Below are 19,540 nucleotides of genomic sequence, written 5' to 3'. Positions count from 1 at the left end.
ACTTCAATTACCCCAATATTGACTGGGTAAATGTATCATCGTCCCGATGCTAGAGAGAATAAATGGAATGACAGCTTTATGGAGCAATTGGTTCAGGAACCGACGAGAGAGGGAGCAATTTTAGATCTAATTCTCAGTGGAGCACAGGACTTGGTGAGAGATGTAACGGTGGTGGGGCCACTTGACAATAGTGATCATAATATGATCAAATTTGATTTAATGACTGGAAGAGGAACAGTGTGCAAATCCACGGCTCTCGTGCTACACTTTCAAAAGGGAAACTTTGATAAAATGAGAAACATTGTTAGAAAAAATTTGAAAGGAGCAGCTACAAAAGTAAAAAATGTCCAAGAGGCGTGGTCATTGTTTAAAAATACCATTCTAGAAGCACAGTCCAGATGTATTCCACACATTAAGAAAGGTGGAAAGAAGGCAAAACGATTACCGGCATGGTTAAAAGGGGAGGTGAAAGAAGCTATTTTAGCCAAATGATCTTCATTTCAAAATTGGAAGAAGGATCCAACAGAAGAAAATAGGATAAAGCATAAATGCTGGCAAGTTAAATGTAAGACATTGATAAGACAGGCTAAGAGAGAATTTGAAAAGAAGTTGGCTACAGAAGGAAAAACTCACAGTAAAAACTTTTTAAAATATATCCGAAGCAGAAAGCCTGTGAGGGAGTCAGTTGGACCGTTAGATGATCGAGGGGTTAAAGGGGCACTTAGAGAAGATAAGGCCATCGCAGAAAGATTAAATGATTTCTTTGCTTCGGTGTTTACTGAAGAGGATGTTGGGGAGGTACCCCGTAATGGAGAAGGTTTTCATGGGTAATGATTCAGATGGACTGAATCAAATCACTGTGAACCTAGAAGATGTGGTAGGACTGATTGACAAACTGAAGAGTAGTAAATCACCTGGACCGGATGGTATACACCCCAGAGTTCTGAAGGAACTAAAAAATGAAATTTCAGACCTATTAGTAAAAATTTGTAACCTATCATTAAAATCATCCATTGTACCTGAAGACTGGAGGATAGCAAATGTTACATTTGCTATCCTCCAGGGGCGATCCGGGAAACTACAGACCAGTTAGCCTGACTTCAGTGCCAGGAAAAATAGTGGAAAGTGTTCTAAACATCAAAATCACAGAACATATAGAAAGGCATGGTTTAATGGAACAAAGTCAGCATGGCTTTACCGAAGGCAAGTCTTGCCTCACAAATCTGCTTCACATTTTTGAAGGAATTAATAAACATGTGGATAAAGGTGAACCGGTAGATGTAGTATACTTGGATTTTCAGAAGGCGTTTGACAAAGTTCCTCATGAGAGGCTTCTAGGAAAAGTAAAAAGTCATGGGATAGGTGGCGATGTCCTTTCGTGGATTGCAAACTGGCTAAAAGACAGGAAACAGAGAGTAGGATTAAATGGATAATTTTCTCAGTGGAAGGGAGTGGACAGTGGAGTGCCTCAGGGATCTGTATTGGGACCCTTACTTTTCAATATATTTATAAATGATCTGGAAAGAAATACGACGAGTGAGCTAATCAGATTTGCAGATGACACAAAATTGTTCAGAGTAGTTAAATCACAAGCAGATTGTGATAAATTGCAGGAAGACCTTGTGAGACTGGAAAATTGGTCATCCAAATGGCAGATGAAATTTAATGTGGATAAGTGCAAGGTGATGCATATAGGGAAAAATAACCCATGCTATAATTACACAATATTGGGTTCCATATTAGGTGCTACAACCCAAGAAAGAGATCTAGGCGTCCTAGTGGATAACACATTGAAATCGTCGGTTCAGGGTGCTGCGGCAGTCAAAAAAGCAAACAGAATGTTGGGAATTATTAGAAAGGGAATGGTGAATAAAACGGAAAATATCATAATGCCTCCATGGTGAGACCGCACCTTGAATACTGTGTACAATTCTGGTCGCCGCATCTCAAAAAAGATATAATTGCGATGGAGAAGGTACAGAGAAGGGCTACCAAAATGATAAGGGGAATGGAACAGCTCCCCTATGAGGAAAGGCTAAAGAGGTTAGGACTTTTCAGCTTGGAGAAGAGACGGCTGAGGGGGGATATGATAGAGATGTTTAAAATCATGAGAGGTCTAGAATGGGTAGATGTGAATCAGTTATTTACTCTTTGGATAATAGAAAGACTAGGGGGCACTCCATGAAGTTAGCATTGGGCACATTTAAAACTAATTGGAGAAAGTTCTTTTTTACTCAACGCACAATTAAACTCTGGAATTTGTTGCCAGAGGATGTGGTTAGTGCAGTTAGTATTAGGGATGTGAATCGTTTTTGAACGATTAAAATTATCGTCAGATAATTTTAAAATCGTCCTAAATCGTCAGAGTGCACGATACAATATAAATGCCCCCGATTTATCGTCATAAATCGTCCTAAATCGTTAAATAGGGCACAGGAATTATTTGGGGAGGGCAGGGAAACCGGCACACCAAAACAACCCCTAAACCTACCCCGACCCTTTAAAACCAATTCCTTACCCTCCCCCATCCTCCCGAACCCCCCCCCAAAATGTTAAATTACCTGGTGGTCCAATGGGGGGGTCCCGGTGCGATCTCCTGCTCTCGGGCCATCGGCGCCATTTTGGCTGCCACTAATTAAAATGGCGCCGATGGCCCGATAAAAAAAACCCCACCTGACCCTTTAAATCGACCCCCCCTTAGCCTCCCCCACCCCCCCCACCCCCCCAAAACCTTTTAACATTACCTGGTGGTCCAGGGAGGCCTCGGGGGACGATTTCCCGTTCCCAGGCATCAGCTGCGCTAAAAAAAATGGCGCCGATGCCCCTTTGCCCTTACCATGTGACAGGGTATCCGTGCCATTGGCCGGCCCCTGTCACATAGTAGGAGCACTGGATGGCCGGCGCCATCTTTAAAGATGGCGCCGGCCATCTTTACTCATCAGCCCCTAAGGTAAGGGCAAAGGGGCATCGGCGCCATTTTATTTTAGCACAGCTGATGCCTGGGAACGGGAAATCGTCCCCCGAGGCCCCCCTGGACCACCAGGTAATGTTAAAAGGTTTTGGGGGTGTCGGGAGGGTGGGGGAGGTCAATTTAAAGGGTTGAGTGGGGGTTTTTTTTTAGCTGCGCGGGCCTCCCTAAAAAAAAAATTAGCGATATGAATTGGAATCGGAAACGATTCCAATTCACATATCTTAACGATCAGATTTCCCCCCCCCCCCCCCCCAGCCGAACCTGATCCTTAAGACGATCTGGCACACGATTCACATCTCTAGTTAGTATAGCTGTGTTTAAAAAAGGATTGGATAAGTTCTTGGAGGAGAAGTCCATTACCTGCTATTAAGTTCACTTAGAGAATAGCCACTGCCATTAGCAATGGTATCATGGAATAGACTTAGTTTTTGGGTACTTGCCAGGTTCTTATGGCCTGGATTGGCCACTGTTGGAAACACGATGCTGGGCTTGATGGACCCTTGGTCTGACCTAGTATGGCATTTTCTTATGTTCTTTCTTATGTGACCATCTAACTGCCTCTCCAAAGCGTAACTTCAACTTAGAATGCCTCTTCTCCCACCAACCCACAACCCTGGGGCTCACAATGGAAATTTTAATTTTATTTTCCCCAGGAATTTATCAGAATGGGAGAATGGGAGAAAATCCGGGGAAAGAAATGAGACTTTTTTCTCACTGATTTACTCCCATTTTTGTTTGTTGTAAAAACAACAACAAAAAAAACCCACTGATAAATCCCCAGGAAGAATAAAATAACAACTGAAAAGAAAGGTCCCTAGCAATCGTTAATGGTTCCACCTTCTTGCATGATTTTCTCTTTTGGGGGGTGTGAAAGCAGTAAATCAGTACAGAATGGACGAGTCATAGGATCCTCACTGCAGAAATGGTGACAGACAGTCTTGGATAAACAAAACATGATAGCAGCACAGCCATGAGAGCTCCAGCATTTCTGGGAATCAAAGCAAAGGAAAAGCTACCATCTTGCGCCCATGATAAAACCAGGTATTACTTGTAGCCACAAATTGCTCCTGGCAGAAAATTGCTCTGTTAACTAGCCATGATACCCTCCTCAGGACTCTTGACAAGATACTAGGGACCTGCACCTAGAACGAGTTTTTGGCACACCAGCTTCCATTGTGAAAAAAAGAGGCCCTGCCAGAATGGAAGGATCCACAGGTCTTAAGGGATATATATCCAGAAAAGCTTCTCTGATCACAGAAATCTTACACACCACAGAAACTCAGGTTTATATATCCAGGGCAATACTCCCCCTAGAGGTCTTTTCTCTCAACATTTTCACTGAAAGGTATATTTAAATAAGTGATATCCTGAACTGAAGAACCATCTACTCAGGGACGGTAACTTTAAAATGAGCATGTGGGCCAGTCCCAGTTTTACCAATTAGTCCACCAGTTTGCCCAGTCCATCTCGAAGTCATGCAGACCCCTCTGGGTCTTCAGCCTGCACTCCGCCCCAGTTTACCCAGACCCCTCACCCAGTCATTTTAGGCATATACAGAGATTTATGAAGATTTGTACCTCGTCAGGAGCAGAAGTAAACATGGATGACTAAAAGCCCACCACGCGCTGTGGATGCTGGATTTAAAATACGGATTTATGTGCCTATCTGATGGCCCTGCCCCAGGACACCCTTGACTCGCTCCAACTCTGCCCCTTCTCATCCCCCCCTGTTTTTTTTTTTTTTTTTTGCTCAAGCACCGCATATATGCGCGTAATATGTGGCTTTTAAAGTATGGGTTGCTCACGCGTGGCCATTATACTCGGGTATATTGGCCTTTTTAGCATGAGGGTCACTTTTAAAATTCACCCCACAATAAACAATAGTAGAAGTTATGCAGTAGAGGTATTAGGGATGTGCAGAGGCAAAAAAACTTGTTTGTTTTGTCCATTTGTTTTTTAGGGTATTTTTTTTCGATTTTCACTTTTATGTGTTTTTATTTTTTTTATTCAATTTCATTTGCAGCAAATATTATCCATATTTGCTGAAAACAAGTTTGAATAAAACTGTTTATTTTTTGTAAATGTGGTTTGTTTGAAATGAACTAAAAACAGACTCATTCAGCCCATTTTCAGATTCATTTCAAACAAATGCACATCCCTAGTATACATAGTCTCCAGATTTAGACCAGGGCTATACAAAATAATTTAGTTACAAAGAACAGGTACTGAAATTATGTAAAATATTTCAAAAGACAGAAAAGCATCTTGTCTTACTTTTGCTGTGCTGGGGAACTAATATCAGAGAAATGTCACTTTATCACATTTATAGTGATTCAATTGATAGCAGAATTCTATATTCAAAGCAGCCATCCTGTCTTTCTGTATCTCCCAGATAAACATCTGATTAGAATACTGTGACAAAATGAATTTGAAAAATAACCTTCCACTGCCAGTCCATTAAAAGGTCTGGGTTGCAGTAGATTCAAGCACCTTTTGCCTGTAGCTGCTTGCTGCCTTTATTGTAAGTAGATAGCCAAGTAGATTTAAAGCACCAGAAATGGAATCAAATAATTTCTGGGTAAATTTTCAGCATTATACCTAAATGCAAAATTATACATGTACTTTCAAGCATTCTTAAAATAACCCAATTTTTAAATGCAAGGTAGCCATATAGATTATTTGAATATTAGGTTATGTGGCTAAACAAATGCAAGTAACTTTATCTATGCTAAAATAATGGCACAATTTCCATAACCCAGGCAGCCGTGACCATTTGTCGCTAAGGGGGTGGAGGGCATGAAAACAGCACACACAACGCGGATCCAAAAGTATCATAGAGTCCCGATGTGGGCCGTTCACTGGATTGCTCCAAATTGGCTGGTGGGCCCCTAGGAGGGAAATGGGACCTTTGTCTGACTCTTCCACGAGGTGCCTTGTGACGTCTTTGCCCCGTGTGCCCCCGGGGGTTTTTGGATGGCAGCAGACCCAATGATTTCTCTTTGAGTGAGCTACGCTGTCGAGATCCCTCCATGGGGCTGGGTGGTGAGCTGGGGCTTTCTGTTTTGCAGCTGCGCAGCATGGCTGCCAATAGGGGCTTAAATGTCCCTCTTCCTCTTTTCTTTTTTGGCCGAATAGATCTAATTTAAATTGGCCTCAAGGGGAAGATAACCTACCAGGATCATGGTGAAGGCAGTAGCGCAGGGAACAGGGAGCCAAAGAAAAGAGCCAGGGCGTGCTGCCCTGATACATCCCCATGCTTGATGCCTCCGCCCCCTGGGATGGCCTCCATGTTTGAAATGGCCCAACGGGCCGTCCTTGTTGCCCCGCCCCCACCCCCAAGGCCTCCAGTTGTCATCGGGTGTCCTCCCCTGTTCTGGCCCTTTGCCCTTCTGCCGCATTTTCCCTTGACGGTGTTGCGACACTTCATTGCGTATGCGCTCGATGTTGGGGTGGACATCGTGCGGCGATGCCACCACACTTCCTGTGACGATGTCGCCGATGGGCAGTGAGTGTGTGCCGCAATTCTCCCCCTCCAAGCACGGCGCAGTGGGCGTGGGTATCGGCCTGCATCCATTGCACCGAGCCGGCACGCACCTTATTATTGGCATTCCAGATTCACACCTACTTTTTTAAAATCAAGGGGGAAATTTTCAATAGCCAATGTGACTGAAAACTATTTTGAATGTAAACTTGTTCATCGCTTAGGAAACGTTTGATAGGTGATTCATAAATTCAGTTATATAAATAAATACATTTTACCATTTATCTAGGTAAATCCATTTGGTAAATTGTGCTCTCAGTGTACATACCTAGATTCATATATCCCCTTTGAATGCCTCACTTATATACAGCCAAATTTATGCATGTTGTTGTGCTTCAGTCAATCATATGTGTAACTCTTTTTATGGATGTAGGTCCTGAATAAAGCTTCTGAAAATATACTTCTGTCCCTTTATATGCAGGCCTAATATGTGTGAAATGATTGGCTTCTTGAAACACCATTTCACCCTAGCTGACCATCACATATGTTGAAATACTGAGCATCTGGGAAGAATAACTAAATGAAAAAGTTGTTGTCAGCTCAATTATCAGGGTGGTACCGTCTGGTAGGACCTTATTTATTAATTAGCCCAGCAGTTTTGTTTAATCCTGGCTTTAGCCTACCAGGGAAAATATCTCCCACACTTTTGTGTAACCCAGGTGGTTAGAATTTTTCTGCCTGCTGAAATATAATCAAAGGATTTTCAGAACTATGATCAATAGGGTCGGCATTCATTTAAATCCAAATGGGAAGGAAATGAGATGGATGAGTTGATGTTTCATTGGCAACTGAACCAATATAATGAGGCACCCAAAAAACTGAGGGGCCAATACTTAGCACTACTTAGGCTGGATTAAATAGGGACTTGTTCAGTTAAGTGGCAGCCGCTGAATATTCAGCTATGTTCAGTGGCTACCGCTTAGTTGGATAAATATTATTGGAATTAGCTGTTTAACCAATGCCTGCAGACATAACCAGCTAAATTTAGGATAGCCAGGTATATTCAGCAGCACAGCAGCTGAAAATGGACCGCTTAAAGCCTAAAATCAAAAGCCCCTAAATATAGAATATCTACCAAAGTGCACACTGTATTGTATAATTGCAGGGGAGGATCAGATACTAAGCTGCAGCTGAAGGGCTAAAATGAGAACATTTCTGAATATTTTAGCACTCCCTCTTTATTCTGTACAGTACCCTCAAAATCTGTACAGTCCAGAACAAATTTGGCAACCCTACCTCCCTCTCTATCTTCCCCCCACACTCTGTCCTGCAACATCCGCCCCACCTGCTCTGAAACATCTCCCTCCTCACACCCTCTGCTCTGCAACATTCTTCCCCTCCCTCGCTCCTCCACCCTTGCACTGAAACATCTGCTTTTCTCTCTCCCCTTAACCCTTCCCCCTCCCTTGCAAGTTCTGAAATATTTCCCTTTCCCTGCTTTGCAGTACACTTGTCTCTCTCAACCCTTCTCCCCGTCCCCTGCCAGGAATTCCCCAGCAGAATCCACTATCTTCCTTACTCATTTGGTGGGCAGCGATGCCTTGATTCTCAGACTTCAGCAGCGCGAAAGCAAAGCAGATAAATTCAGCATTGTGACTGTAGCCTACATGGCTATGGAGCCGCCCCCATCCTCTCCTCCCTGCATGGCCAATACCCTGGGAACTCTCTGGATTCCACCCAAACTCTGGGCTCCGGGACAGCACTCAGGATCTCTGGGTCTTAAAATCCATCCTTTTCTCCATGGTTTGTGGCTATCTTTTTCACTAGAGAGTATGAAGAAGAAGAGGGGCAAGCACTAGGATGGTAGCCGAGGCAGGCATCTACTCACCCCCCCCCCCCCCCCAATCAGTGGCCAATCAGCAGCAGGAGAGGAGGGGAAACAGCTGCACTGTTATGAAGCCTTTTCCTGTTGGTCCCTCTTAGTGTTGCAGTCCTCTCAGTGACTGCACTGACCAAGGGGATAAAGGAGAGAGAGAGAGAGAGACTGACCAACTGACACAGGCAGTGAGAAGAGCAAGGCAGTGAGAGGAGAGAGCAAGAGAAGAGGGGAGTAAGAATGTGTGGTTTTGTGTGCATGTGAGGGGGTAGAGCAAGGAGGGGAAAGAGATGAAAGCACGAAGGAAAGGAGAGTAACGGTGGCGATGGGGAGGAGGTTTGATAAAGGGGTGGGGGAGGGGAGAGGACCAAGGATGGCAGGAGAGAAACCTGAATTGGAGGGGGGGATATCCAGGAAGATAAGGGAAAGGAATGGAGGAGAGAGCACAGGAGAAAGAGGAGAAATGGTGAAGGGAAGGAAGACAGGAAAAATAGGAAGGAAGAAAGCAGGGAGAGAGAACTGAAATGAAGAGAAGGAGAACAGGACACTAGAAAAGACAGAAAATAAAAAAAGGAAACTTGGTTCCTCCTCAGTCAGTACTTTGGAAGATCCATATTGAAAAGTAATTTAGACAGATAACTCAAAAGTTATCCATCTAAATGACAAATAGGCATTTTCAGCCACCTTCTATCCAGCTAAATTATAGCTGGATAACTACTTAAGCGGGGCTATAATTTAGGTGGATAAAAAATAAATCCAGGGAAGGATTGAGTTATCCGGCAAACTTAGCCAAATATCACTTATATCTGGCTAAGTTAGCCAGATAACTTCAGATCTTCTTCCGAGTAGGTTTAAAGTTATCCAGCTTTGTACGGCTGGATAACTTGTTACTTAACTGGATAGCTTTAAAAGATATTCGGCTAAGTAGCGCTGTCATAAGGAAGCAAAAGAAAAGAAATAAAAGGGCCAACAGGCCAATCACCCCTCGCTCCCCTCCCAAATCATCATATAAAGGCCCTATCGGGCCGTTCTCTCCTCACCCCCTAAACCTTTTTTTTTTTTTAATTATCTCTTTATTAATTTTTCAACAAAATCTTACAAAGTATCCACTTTGAAACAGCAATATGGCATTACATAAAGATGAAATAAATTCAGGAAAACAATTTCATGTAATATATTCTCCAAATGTGATACCCATTAGACCTCTAAAATGGGGGGGGGGGGAGGGAGGGGGGATGGGTAACTGCATACTTAGGAGAAATTCAATAAGAAATATATTCTAATAAAGGCATCTCAAAACCATATATATTTCTCAAGGATCAGTTATATTAATACTTAGTTGTTGAAAAGCTTTTTTCCCTTCTACAAAGCTTTTTAGATGTTCTTGTTGGTAAAAGAAATATGTGTCCTCTTTATATTTCACGATGCATTTGCATGGGAAGCGCAAAGAAAAATGACGCTCCCAAAGCTAGCACCTCAGATTTTAAATCAAGAAATGCCTTTCTTCTCTGTTATGTAGTCTTAGTAACGTCAAGATATATTCTCACAGTAGCTCCCATAAAACCTCTATTGGCTCTTTTAAAATAGGCCTGCATAATATCTCCCGGATCTTTTTCATTAAAAAAGGAGATTAGGAGTGTTGTTCTCTCCGCAACTTCATAAGCAGATGACTCTAAAAACTCCGTCAAATTCTCTAGAACATTTGAGGTTATTATCTGTCTTTGCTGAGACTTATGTAGAGGAAGGAAATATACTTTGTCCAACGGTGGAGTTTTTTCAGTGGTAATATCCAAAACTTCAGTGAAGTATCTTTTTATAGTCAATCGAGGTAACTCTCCTACCACTCTGGGAAAGTTCAAAATCCTTAGATCTAAATGTCTCATTGTATTCTCTAGATATTCAAGTTTTCTATTTATAGCCCCAAAGTTCTGCACCATAGTTGATTGAACTGTTTTGACTTGTTTTATTTCTTCTTCCATTTTTTGAAAATTTTCTTTTACTTCTTGCTTAGCTTTCCCAAACGTTTCATTAAGCATACGCATCTGGGAAGATAGGACACTGATATTGTAGAACATTCAGATAAAGACTTTGCGAGGGTTGATGTTAGAGACCACAAAGCCTCTAAAGTAACTACCTCCGGTTTTTCTACGTTTGTAACTTCGCTGGGTTTAATGGGGGTAATGGAAGTCAGGTTCTTACCACTTCGGCTGTCTCGATTCCCCTCAATTTCCAGCACAGGGCCTCCAGCGGCAATCTCTTCGAATCCTTCAGGCATCTGAGCGTCTTGCTCTCCCGACACTTCCCCTTCTGCACAATCAGCACAAATATCCTCGTCGGGACTTCCGATCAGGTGAGGTGTCGAGACTTCCCGCTCGGAAGGAGGTAGTCTCTGGTCCAACGGGCTGAGAGAGCATAGTTCCGAAGTCGGGTCGTGGTCTCTCTCCACTGGCCCAACAGCCGGATCGCTCGAGCCCACCTCTGAAGGTTTGGTGGCACATTGTGGAATGGTCTTCTGCCCCAGGGGTAGCGAGGACGTCGAGGGGTAAGTTCTCTGATTCCCCTTTCATTTAGGAGCCATATTAATCAAGAAACTTTCAAAATAGAGGAGAATAATGCCGGAGCATTTTCACTATGCAGCCGACTATGAAGCCATCTTGACTCCACCCCCAATCCCACCCCCTAAACCTTTTAATGCTCCCTCCCACCCACCTGCTTGCAAGAATGATAATCGGTGCTAGCCCCCCCATACCTTATTTTTTCATGCCGGGAGCAAGGGTCTCTCAACCCCGCTCCCAGCACCTCCAACGCTGGACCCGGGATAGGATTTAGCCAGATAAGTCTTTAAATATGCCAGATTAGACATTTAGATGGACAACTTTTCAGTATCCATCTAAATGGCTTATGAATATTGACTTCGACATGTTTAGAAAACTGATTACACGTGCGTTAAGAATTTAGCCCAGGACATTTTGGCTAGAATAGCTTGGTTTCACACATGAAATGCTATATGGTACTAACATATTTTGATAAGGGCAGCTGAAAAGAATCAAATAGGTTAACAGTTTCAGCAAATCATTTAAAATCTTTAAATGCTATAAAATAATTGATCTATAGCCATGAAAATTGTGCAGTATAATACAGTAAAATGAATTTTTCATTCTAGTGCTGATGACCGATTTGATGCTTCATTTCATACTAATGTTTTAGTGAACTCCTCTGGATACTGTGAATATTTACCACCAGGTAAGATTATATTTGTATTGTGGAAAAATTTGATAGTTGCCCTACTCTCCTTGATTCAGTTCCACATTGTTTTAATTAGTTTTACTTCTTCCAAGCAACATAGGTATCAGTATGTGGTATTAAGAATGTGAAACAGCATCATCATTTATACCTTAGTTAAAAATTATAAAAAGTTTGCTCATCACAGCACACTATACCACATTCCTTTTTAGTTCATCATTAAATCTTCACCTTGCCTCTTAGAGTTGATGTTCAGTTCCTAGCTTTTGAATTTAGGGCTCTATATTCCTTTTTACTAACATGTTTTACTTTTGTTCAAAGCCAGAGTGAACTGCCATTTGACATTTAACACTAGTGTATCGTGCAGAAAGGGCGTTGAAAATGTTTGGGTAGATTGCTTTAGTAGGCAGCTCCAGTCCTGGTTTTCAGTACATCTACCGTGCATATGCATGGGACATAATTTGCATACAATGAAGGCAGGGCCAGCAAATCTATCTCAAGCATAGTTATTGTGGATATCCTGAAACCCAGCCTGGTTGTGGTACTCTAGGACCGACGACGTGGCCTATCCCTGCTTTGGAACAGCTCAATGTCGTTGTGTGAATGCTGTCCTCATGTAGGAAGACAGTCACTTTCTAAACCATATCATTCCCCACCACCGACGGCCACGACATCACTTTCCCTCATTGATCATCCTTACAGATTTCCAAAGTATCACCTCCTTCCATCTTATTAGAAAGTCAGAAAGCCTTAGTAGTGGCTTCGTAGGTTTAACCACATGCACTACCTTTACATTTTCAGCACAGTGAGATTCCAAGACTGTGTGCAAAGCAAACATCAAAAGTGTAAACAACCCTGCTTTAATATTTCATAGGCACAAAATAGAGAAAAGTCCTTTTGTAATAAGGCCCTGAGATTTACTAGGGGTTATTTAGTTTTCTTATACTTTATCTGTTTCTTCAATATTTTTACTGTAAGATGGCAATAAATGTCCTTAAGTAACTCGTACCCATCTGATCCACTTCACATGCTAAAGGTATATAAACCAATGCTTCCCATCTATCGTCTGTGGACCTCAAGGGAGTTCACAGCAGGTCCTGTAGAGGTCAGTTAAAATGCCAACAATCCTGCAAGACTATGGAGGATAGAAGAGCTGATGGGAGTCAGTCTACCTTTTCACCTCTAGTATTGGCTGCAAAGTCTCCTGGCCTCACACCGGCCTCGGTGCTGCTGAACAGTGAAAGAGTCAGCAGTGCTGCAGCATCAGAACTGAATAAGTGCAAACGTGACAGTACAAGAATAGCGAGAAAGCCGTGTTCCCTGTCCCCGCAGCTGCCCCTCAGCACTTTCTTCTGCTCTAAAAATGAAACGTATGCATTAGATTGGGCTAGGGAGAAACAGCTGCAAGGACAGAGACCACTGTTTTAAGTACGCGATTGCGCAATTTTTTAAAATCTACCCCAAACTCTATATGTTACTGAAGACAAAAATCAAGTAAAGGAATACAAAAATATAAGCAAATACTAAATACACTGTGTAGTGTTTCAAAGGTATTTAGCACAAAATCCAGATTCCTGCAACTTATACACTTTGGGGTAGATTTTAAAAAATTGCGCGATCGCGTACTTTTGTTCGTGCACCAGGCGCGAACAAAAGTACGCTGGATTTTATAAGATACGCGCGTAGCCGCACGTATCTTATAAAATCCGGGGTCGGCGCGCACAAGGGGGGTGCACATTTGTGCAACCTGCGCGCGCCGAGCCCAGCGCACGCTGCCTGTACCCTCCGAGGCCGCTCCGATTTCGGAGCGGCCTCGGAGGGAACTTTCCTTCGCCCTCCCCCCACCTTCCCCTCCCTTCCCCTACCTACCCCACCCCCCCCCCGGCCCTATCTAAACCCCCCCTTATCTTTGTTGGCAGATTTACGCCTGCTAAAAGCAGACGTAAATCTGCGCACGCCAGCAGGCTGCTGGCATGCCGTCACCTGACCCGGGGGCTGGTCCAGAGGCCTCGACCACGCCCCCGGGCCGGCACCACGCCCCGGGGCCGCCCCTGAAACGCCGCGGCACGCCCCCGAAATGCCGCATCGTTTCGGGAACGCCCCCGACACGCCCCCCCCCCCACCCCTTTTAGAAAGCCCCGGGACTTACGCGCGTCCCGGGACTCTGCGCGCACCGGCGGCCTATGCAAAATAGGCGCACCGGCGCGCAGGGCTTTTAAAATCCGCCCCTTTGAGTATAAGTTGCAGGAAAACTTGGACTTCCCTTGGTCTCAATAGGCCTCTGTTTCCCTAGAAACCTTTGAAATCTTCTTCTCCCATTTAGAAAATGCAGAGGTACCTAGCTGGTGCAGTGGATTCCTGGACAAGACTCCTATGCCCAATGATTGAGAAAGCAACTTTCTTGGGCAGCTGACTGCAGCTGAATCCCTCATGGAATCTGCTTCAACCAGTCGAGACAGCAGATCATGCTTCCAAAAAAAAAGATGACAAACTCTTTCCTTCTTCAGAAGCCTGGAGGAACACAGCACTTTGCTGTCTCCTCCTAGAGGTTAAACAAATGACCCACCTAGTAGGGGGATGAACCCTAAGAACCTCTCCAAAGCATCTCTATTCCCATGGAACCTTCCATGCAACCTGGTAAAATGAGGATGAGCAGACTAGATGAGCCATGTGATCTTTTTCTGCTGTCATGTTTCTATGAGGACTGGAACAGTCAACAAGTCCCTTATATCATGGACTTGTTGACAACCTTTGCTTTATTTGTAAGCTGGTCTTACTACAGTGGTTACAGGTGAGACCACTTTTAACAAAAAGCACATGATACTGGATAAGGTCACTAGTTTAAGGGCCAGCCACATTCTGGAAGCTTTGGAAGATTGTGAAGCTTACTCTCCTCTCCCACTGTTTACACTATCTTCTACCTGGCTGCCTGCACTCTGTGTAATCCTCTTTCTCACCCCCATACCCAGCATGACCCTCTGTCCCCCTCAGTGTGATCTTTTCACTGAAACTCCATACACTCTCTCTCTCACCCTAACTACCACCTATGCATGATCCTATCTCACCTCCCCATCCATCAAGCTCCCCCCCCCCCCCCCCGCCCCACCCTGTACACAATCCCCTCCTCCTTTCTTCTGGCCAGCAGGAAGAGATCTGCGTTTCATTCTGCATCTTCATCCTTCACTCTGAGGTGTGACTGTGTGGGCCCAGCAAGGCCGATGAGATAATGGGGTCTTGTGTGTGTTCAAACCTCAGATTGAAGCTGGTCAGTGGAGGAGGCAGATGTGATTTGTAGTGCAGCTCTCCTCCTCCTGGCAAAAGGATCGTAATGGATCAGAAGAGGGGGGACACCCCAGTACCCTCTCATGATACCAGGTTTGATTAGTTTGCAGGCTGGGCTGAGGGGAGCCAAGTGCTACATGGAACAACTCCAGTTTGTAAAGCAAAGCAAGATCAGAGAGCCAAGTTTAGCATTTCTGCTTTTTTCCTGGTCATCTACGCTTTCCTCCTTTTTCTCTTACCATCCCACCTCTGCATTTCCTCTTTTCGCTGACATACCTGAAAAGGTCTTGCTCCACAGCTTTATCTTTCATTCCACTTGCATCTTTTCCACCCTGAACAAAATGTTTGCCTTTCATTTTGTTACATTTGTGCCTCCATTTAAAAAAATAAAAGCTATTTTTTTAAAATCAGCCACCTGGACTTTCTCTCACCTCCTGTTGCCCCTCCCCCCCAGCGTCTCCTCTGGATTCCCCCTTGACTTACTATGCTGCTGGGGTTGCACCCCTTGGGGGCAGGAACAAGCTCCAGTTGCTCTGGCCTCTCTGTTGCTGCTTCTCATAATGGTGCCAACTGATCCAGTGCTGGTGCCATTTTGCCATGTGACCAGTGTCAAAAGGGCACCAGTATGGCTAAATATTGAGTCGGTTGCGCCATTAGGAGAAGTAGCACCAGTTGGGTGGGGGATTGCTCTTGCTCTCAGGGAAGCACATTAAATTATGGGGGTAGAGTTCAGGAGAGCCCATGGCGGCTTTTTTAAACAAGGTATTGGCTTTAGTGCAACTGATTGTAAAATAGTCTGCACTCTTTTTGTGGTTTGATTATGTGTGTTTATCTTTTGTAAGCTGCTTACTTAGAGCTATAAGTTATATGGCGGCATAAAAATATCTTAAATAAATAAACAAATAAAACCAATACAAAATAAAAGAAAATGAAAGAAAACAAGAAAACCATTAAAGACACTTGCACATCCCTGCTTTTTTCAACTTTTACAGGTATCCCTTGCTTTTTTATCCACCTCCTTCGAAAACAATTCTGATCCCATTTTTCACTTATTTCTATGTACTTTCTTAATATAAAGATATGTAGCCCTTACTATAACTTCTTTTAATTTACCCCACTATTCCTTTACACAAAGATTTTCTCATCTGCCCCAGCACCCCCATTTTAACAGAGTCAGGAGCACAAAGAAGAATATTTGTATCAACTGAGGGAGACAAAGAAATTAATCAAGTTGGCAAAGAGTCAAGCGGAAGAGAGGATTGCCAAGGAGATAAAAAATGGTGACAAAACATTTTTCAGATACATCAGCGAAAAGAGAAAGGTCCAAAGTGGTATAGTGAAATTGAAAGGTGGTAATGATCAATGTGTAGAGAGAGACGAAGAAATGGCAGAAATATTAAACGAATACTTCAGCTCTGTGTTCACTAAAGAAGACCCTGGAGAAGGACCATCTCTAAACAACAAGAAACTGGAGGGAAGGGGAATAGATGAAAATCCTTTTACAGTAGAAAATGTGTGGGAAGAACTAAAGAACCTGAAAGTGGACAAAGCCATGGGGCCTGATGGGATTCATCCAAGGATATTGAGGGAGCTCAGAGATGTTCTGGCGGGTCCGCTGTGTGACCTGTTCAATAGATCCCTAGAAACGGGAGGTGGTGCCGAGTGATTGGAGAAGAGCGGTGGTGGTCCCGCTTCACAAGAGTGGGAACAGGGAAGAGGCAGGCAACTACAGACCGGTTAGCCTCACTTCGGTGGTGGGAAAAGTAATGGAGTCACTGCTGAAAGAGAGAATAGTGAACTATCTACAGTCTGGAGAATTGATGGACCAGAGGCAGCATGGATTCACCAGGGGAAGATCCTGTCAGACAAATTTGATTGACTTTTTTGACTGGGTAACCAAGGAATTGGATCAAGGAAGAGCACTAGATGTCATCTACTTGGATTTCAGCAAAGCTTTGATACGGTTCCGCACAGGAGACTGGTGAATAAAACGAGAAGCTTGGGAGTGAGTGCCGAGGTGGTGACCTAGATTGCAAATTGGTTGACGGACAGAAAACAATGTGTGATGGTAAATGGAGCCTTCTCTGAAGAGAGAGCGGTTTTAAGTGGTGTGCCGCAAGGATCGGTGTTGGGACCGGTCCTGTTCAATATCTTTGTGAGCGACATTGCGGACGGGATAGAAGGTAAGGTTTGTCTTTTTGCGGATGACACTAAGATCTGCAACAGAGTGGACACGCCGGAAGGAGTGGAGAGAATGAGACGGGATCTAAGGAAACTGGAAGAGTGGGTCGAAGATATGGCAGCTGAGATTCAATGCCAAGAAGTGCAAAGTCATGCATATGGGGAGTGGAAATCCGAATGAACTGTACTCGATGGGGGGGGAAAGGCTGATGTGCACGGAGCAGGAGAGGGACCTTGGGGTGATAGTGTCTAATGATGTGAAGACAGCAAAACAATGCGACAAGGCGATAGCAAAAGCCAGAAGAATGCTGGCTGCATAGAGAGAGGAATATCAAGTAAGAAAAGGGGAAGTGATTATTCCCTTGTACAGGTCCTTGGTGAGGCCTCACCTGGAGTACTGTGTTCAGTTCTGGAGACCGTATCTACAAAAAGACAAAGACAAGATGGAAGCGGTACAGAGAAGGGCGACCAGGAAGGTGGAGGATCTTCATAGGATGACGTACGAGGAGAGATTGAAGAATCTAAATATGTACACCCTGGAGGAGAGGAGGAGCAGAGGTGATATGATACAGACTTTCAGATACTTGAAAGGTTTTAATGATCCAAAAACAACGACAAACCTCTTCCGTAGGAAAATAATCAGCAGAACCAGGGGTCATGATTTGAGGCTCCAGGGAGGAAGATTCAGAACCAATGTCAGGAAGTATTTCTTCACGGAGAGGGTGGTGGATGCCTGGAATGCCCTTCCGGAGGAAGTGGTGAAGACCAGAACTGTGAAAGACTTCAAGGGCGTGGGATAAACACTGCGGATCCATAAAGTCAAGAGGCCGCCAATGAAGAGTGGGTGACTCGCCAGAATGATGGCTATTGACACAATACCCTTATTAAATAAACATACACATGCTTACTGTGACTCCTACATCGCTCTAAGCTTCAACAGCAAGAGGTAATGGAAAAAAGGATTTGCACTCACAAAGAGGGGAGTAGCTGGCTTGTTACGGCGGTTACTACCCCAAACCAAATATGCCTGATACTTCACTTTCAATGCATATACAGCATAGCTCTCTGCTTCAATGACAGGGGAGAAGAATAACTGATACTTCACACATCCAGCAGAGCTCTCTGCTACAACGGCAAGGGAGAAGAAAAAGGGTTCGCACTCAAAACGCGGGGAGTAGCTGGCTTGTTACGGCGGTTACTACCCCAAACCAAATGTGCCTGATACTTCACTTTCCATGCATATCCAGCATGGTTCTCTGCTGCATCGGCATGGGAGAAAGACTGATACATCACGCATTTCCAGCATAGCTCTCTGCTTCAACGGCAGGGGAAAAAAAATTAACAAACAAACAAACAACAAACAACGGCAGGGGGAAAAATAAAACAAAAAACAAAAAAACTGATGCTTCACGCATATCCTGCATAGCTTCAACAACAGGGGTGAAGAAAAAAAGGATTCGCAATCACAAAGCGAGGAGTAGCTGGCTTGTTACGGCGGTTACTACCCCAAACCAAATGTGCCTGATACTTCACTTTCAATGCATATCCAGCATGGCTCTCTGCTTCTACAGCAGGGGAGAAGTAAAAAAAAACCAACAAGAGCTGTACAACATAGTCTAGGTAAAACAAATAAGCATGGGTGTAGCTTGCTTATCGCGGCAGTTACTGCCCCTACTACCCCTAACTAATCAAGCTAGATATTTCACTTGCATGCAGCTCCATCACTGCTCTCTACATTAATGGTGGGGGTGGAAGGGAAAGAACAAGGAGCTAAGAGTAACAGATAAGAATGAGAGAAAAAATGTGTGAGCTTGCTGGGCAGACTGGATGGGCCATTCGGTCTTCTTCTGCCGTCATTTCTATGTTTCTATGTTTCTATATGTCAGTACTCCTGAGTTTGCGTGACCATCCTCTGCCATTGCTCTTATATTAAAACATACTGTCTGATGATCACTGGAACTAGTATGCCACGCACATTAGAAACACTTTCCACATTTGTAAGAATCATGTCCGGTATTGCCCCTGCCTCAGAGTTTCCATTTATCTGAGGAGTGTCCCATGAGGGGAATCTAGGATCTCTCTTCTAACTGATGCCATCTATCTTTTTCACTTCTTCCTCCCACATTGTCCTTTTCTCCATCTACCTTCTGCTCACTCCTGTCTACTTCTCCTGCCATCTCCTCCAGCCTCACGTCTCCACGAGTATCTTATCTCTCCCCTTCTTTCTAGTCGTTTCTCACACCTCTTTCTTAACTCCATCATGGCGGAAGGGAGGCAGCCCAGTGTGACAGTGGAAGGGAGAGAGAGTTGCTGGATGGGGTCAGCAGAGAGGTCGGAGCAGCAGAGCAGAGATCTGAGCAGTGGCAACACAGGAGGGCAGTTTGCCACAATTATGTGGTCAAAAGCAAATTAGAGACTCTGTGCATAGCAAAGTGTACATTTGTAAATACCATCTATGATTTTTTATTGTAGTAGTGTAAAACTAAGAACATATTAATAATTCTAGT

General features: G+C 44.0%; 1 protein-coding gene across 1 annotated transcript in view; it reads left to right on the top strand.

Annotated features, from left to right (window-relative positions):
• Positions 1–19,540, top strand: part of LOC115075411 (neuronal acetylcholine receptor subunit alpha-7-like) — a 147,833-nt gene that overhangs the window by 102,778 nt on the left and 25,515 nt on the right. Inside the window, 1 exon segment of the mRNA XM_029575758.1 lies at positions 11,491–11,570. Within this exon segment, the coding sequence (XP_029431618.1) occupies positions 11,491–11,570 (80 nt within the window).

This window comes from Rhinatrema bivittatum, chromosome 13 (genome assembly GCF_901001135.1).
Source record: "Rhinatrema bivittatum chromosome 13, aRhiBiv1.1, whole genome shotgun sequence".
Classification (NCBI taxonomy): Eukaryota; Metazoa; Chordata; class Amphibia; order Gymnophiona; family Rhinatrematidae; genus Rhinatrema; species Rhinatrema bivittatum.
This window is presented reverse-complemented; position numbering and strand designations above follow the sequence as displayed.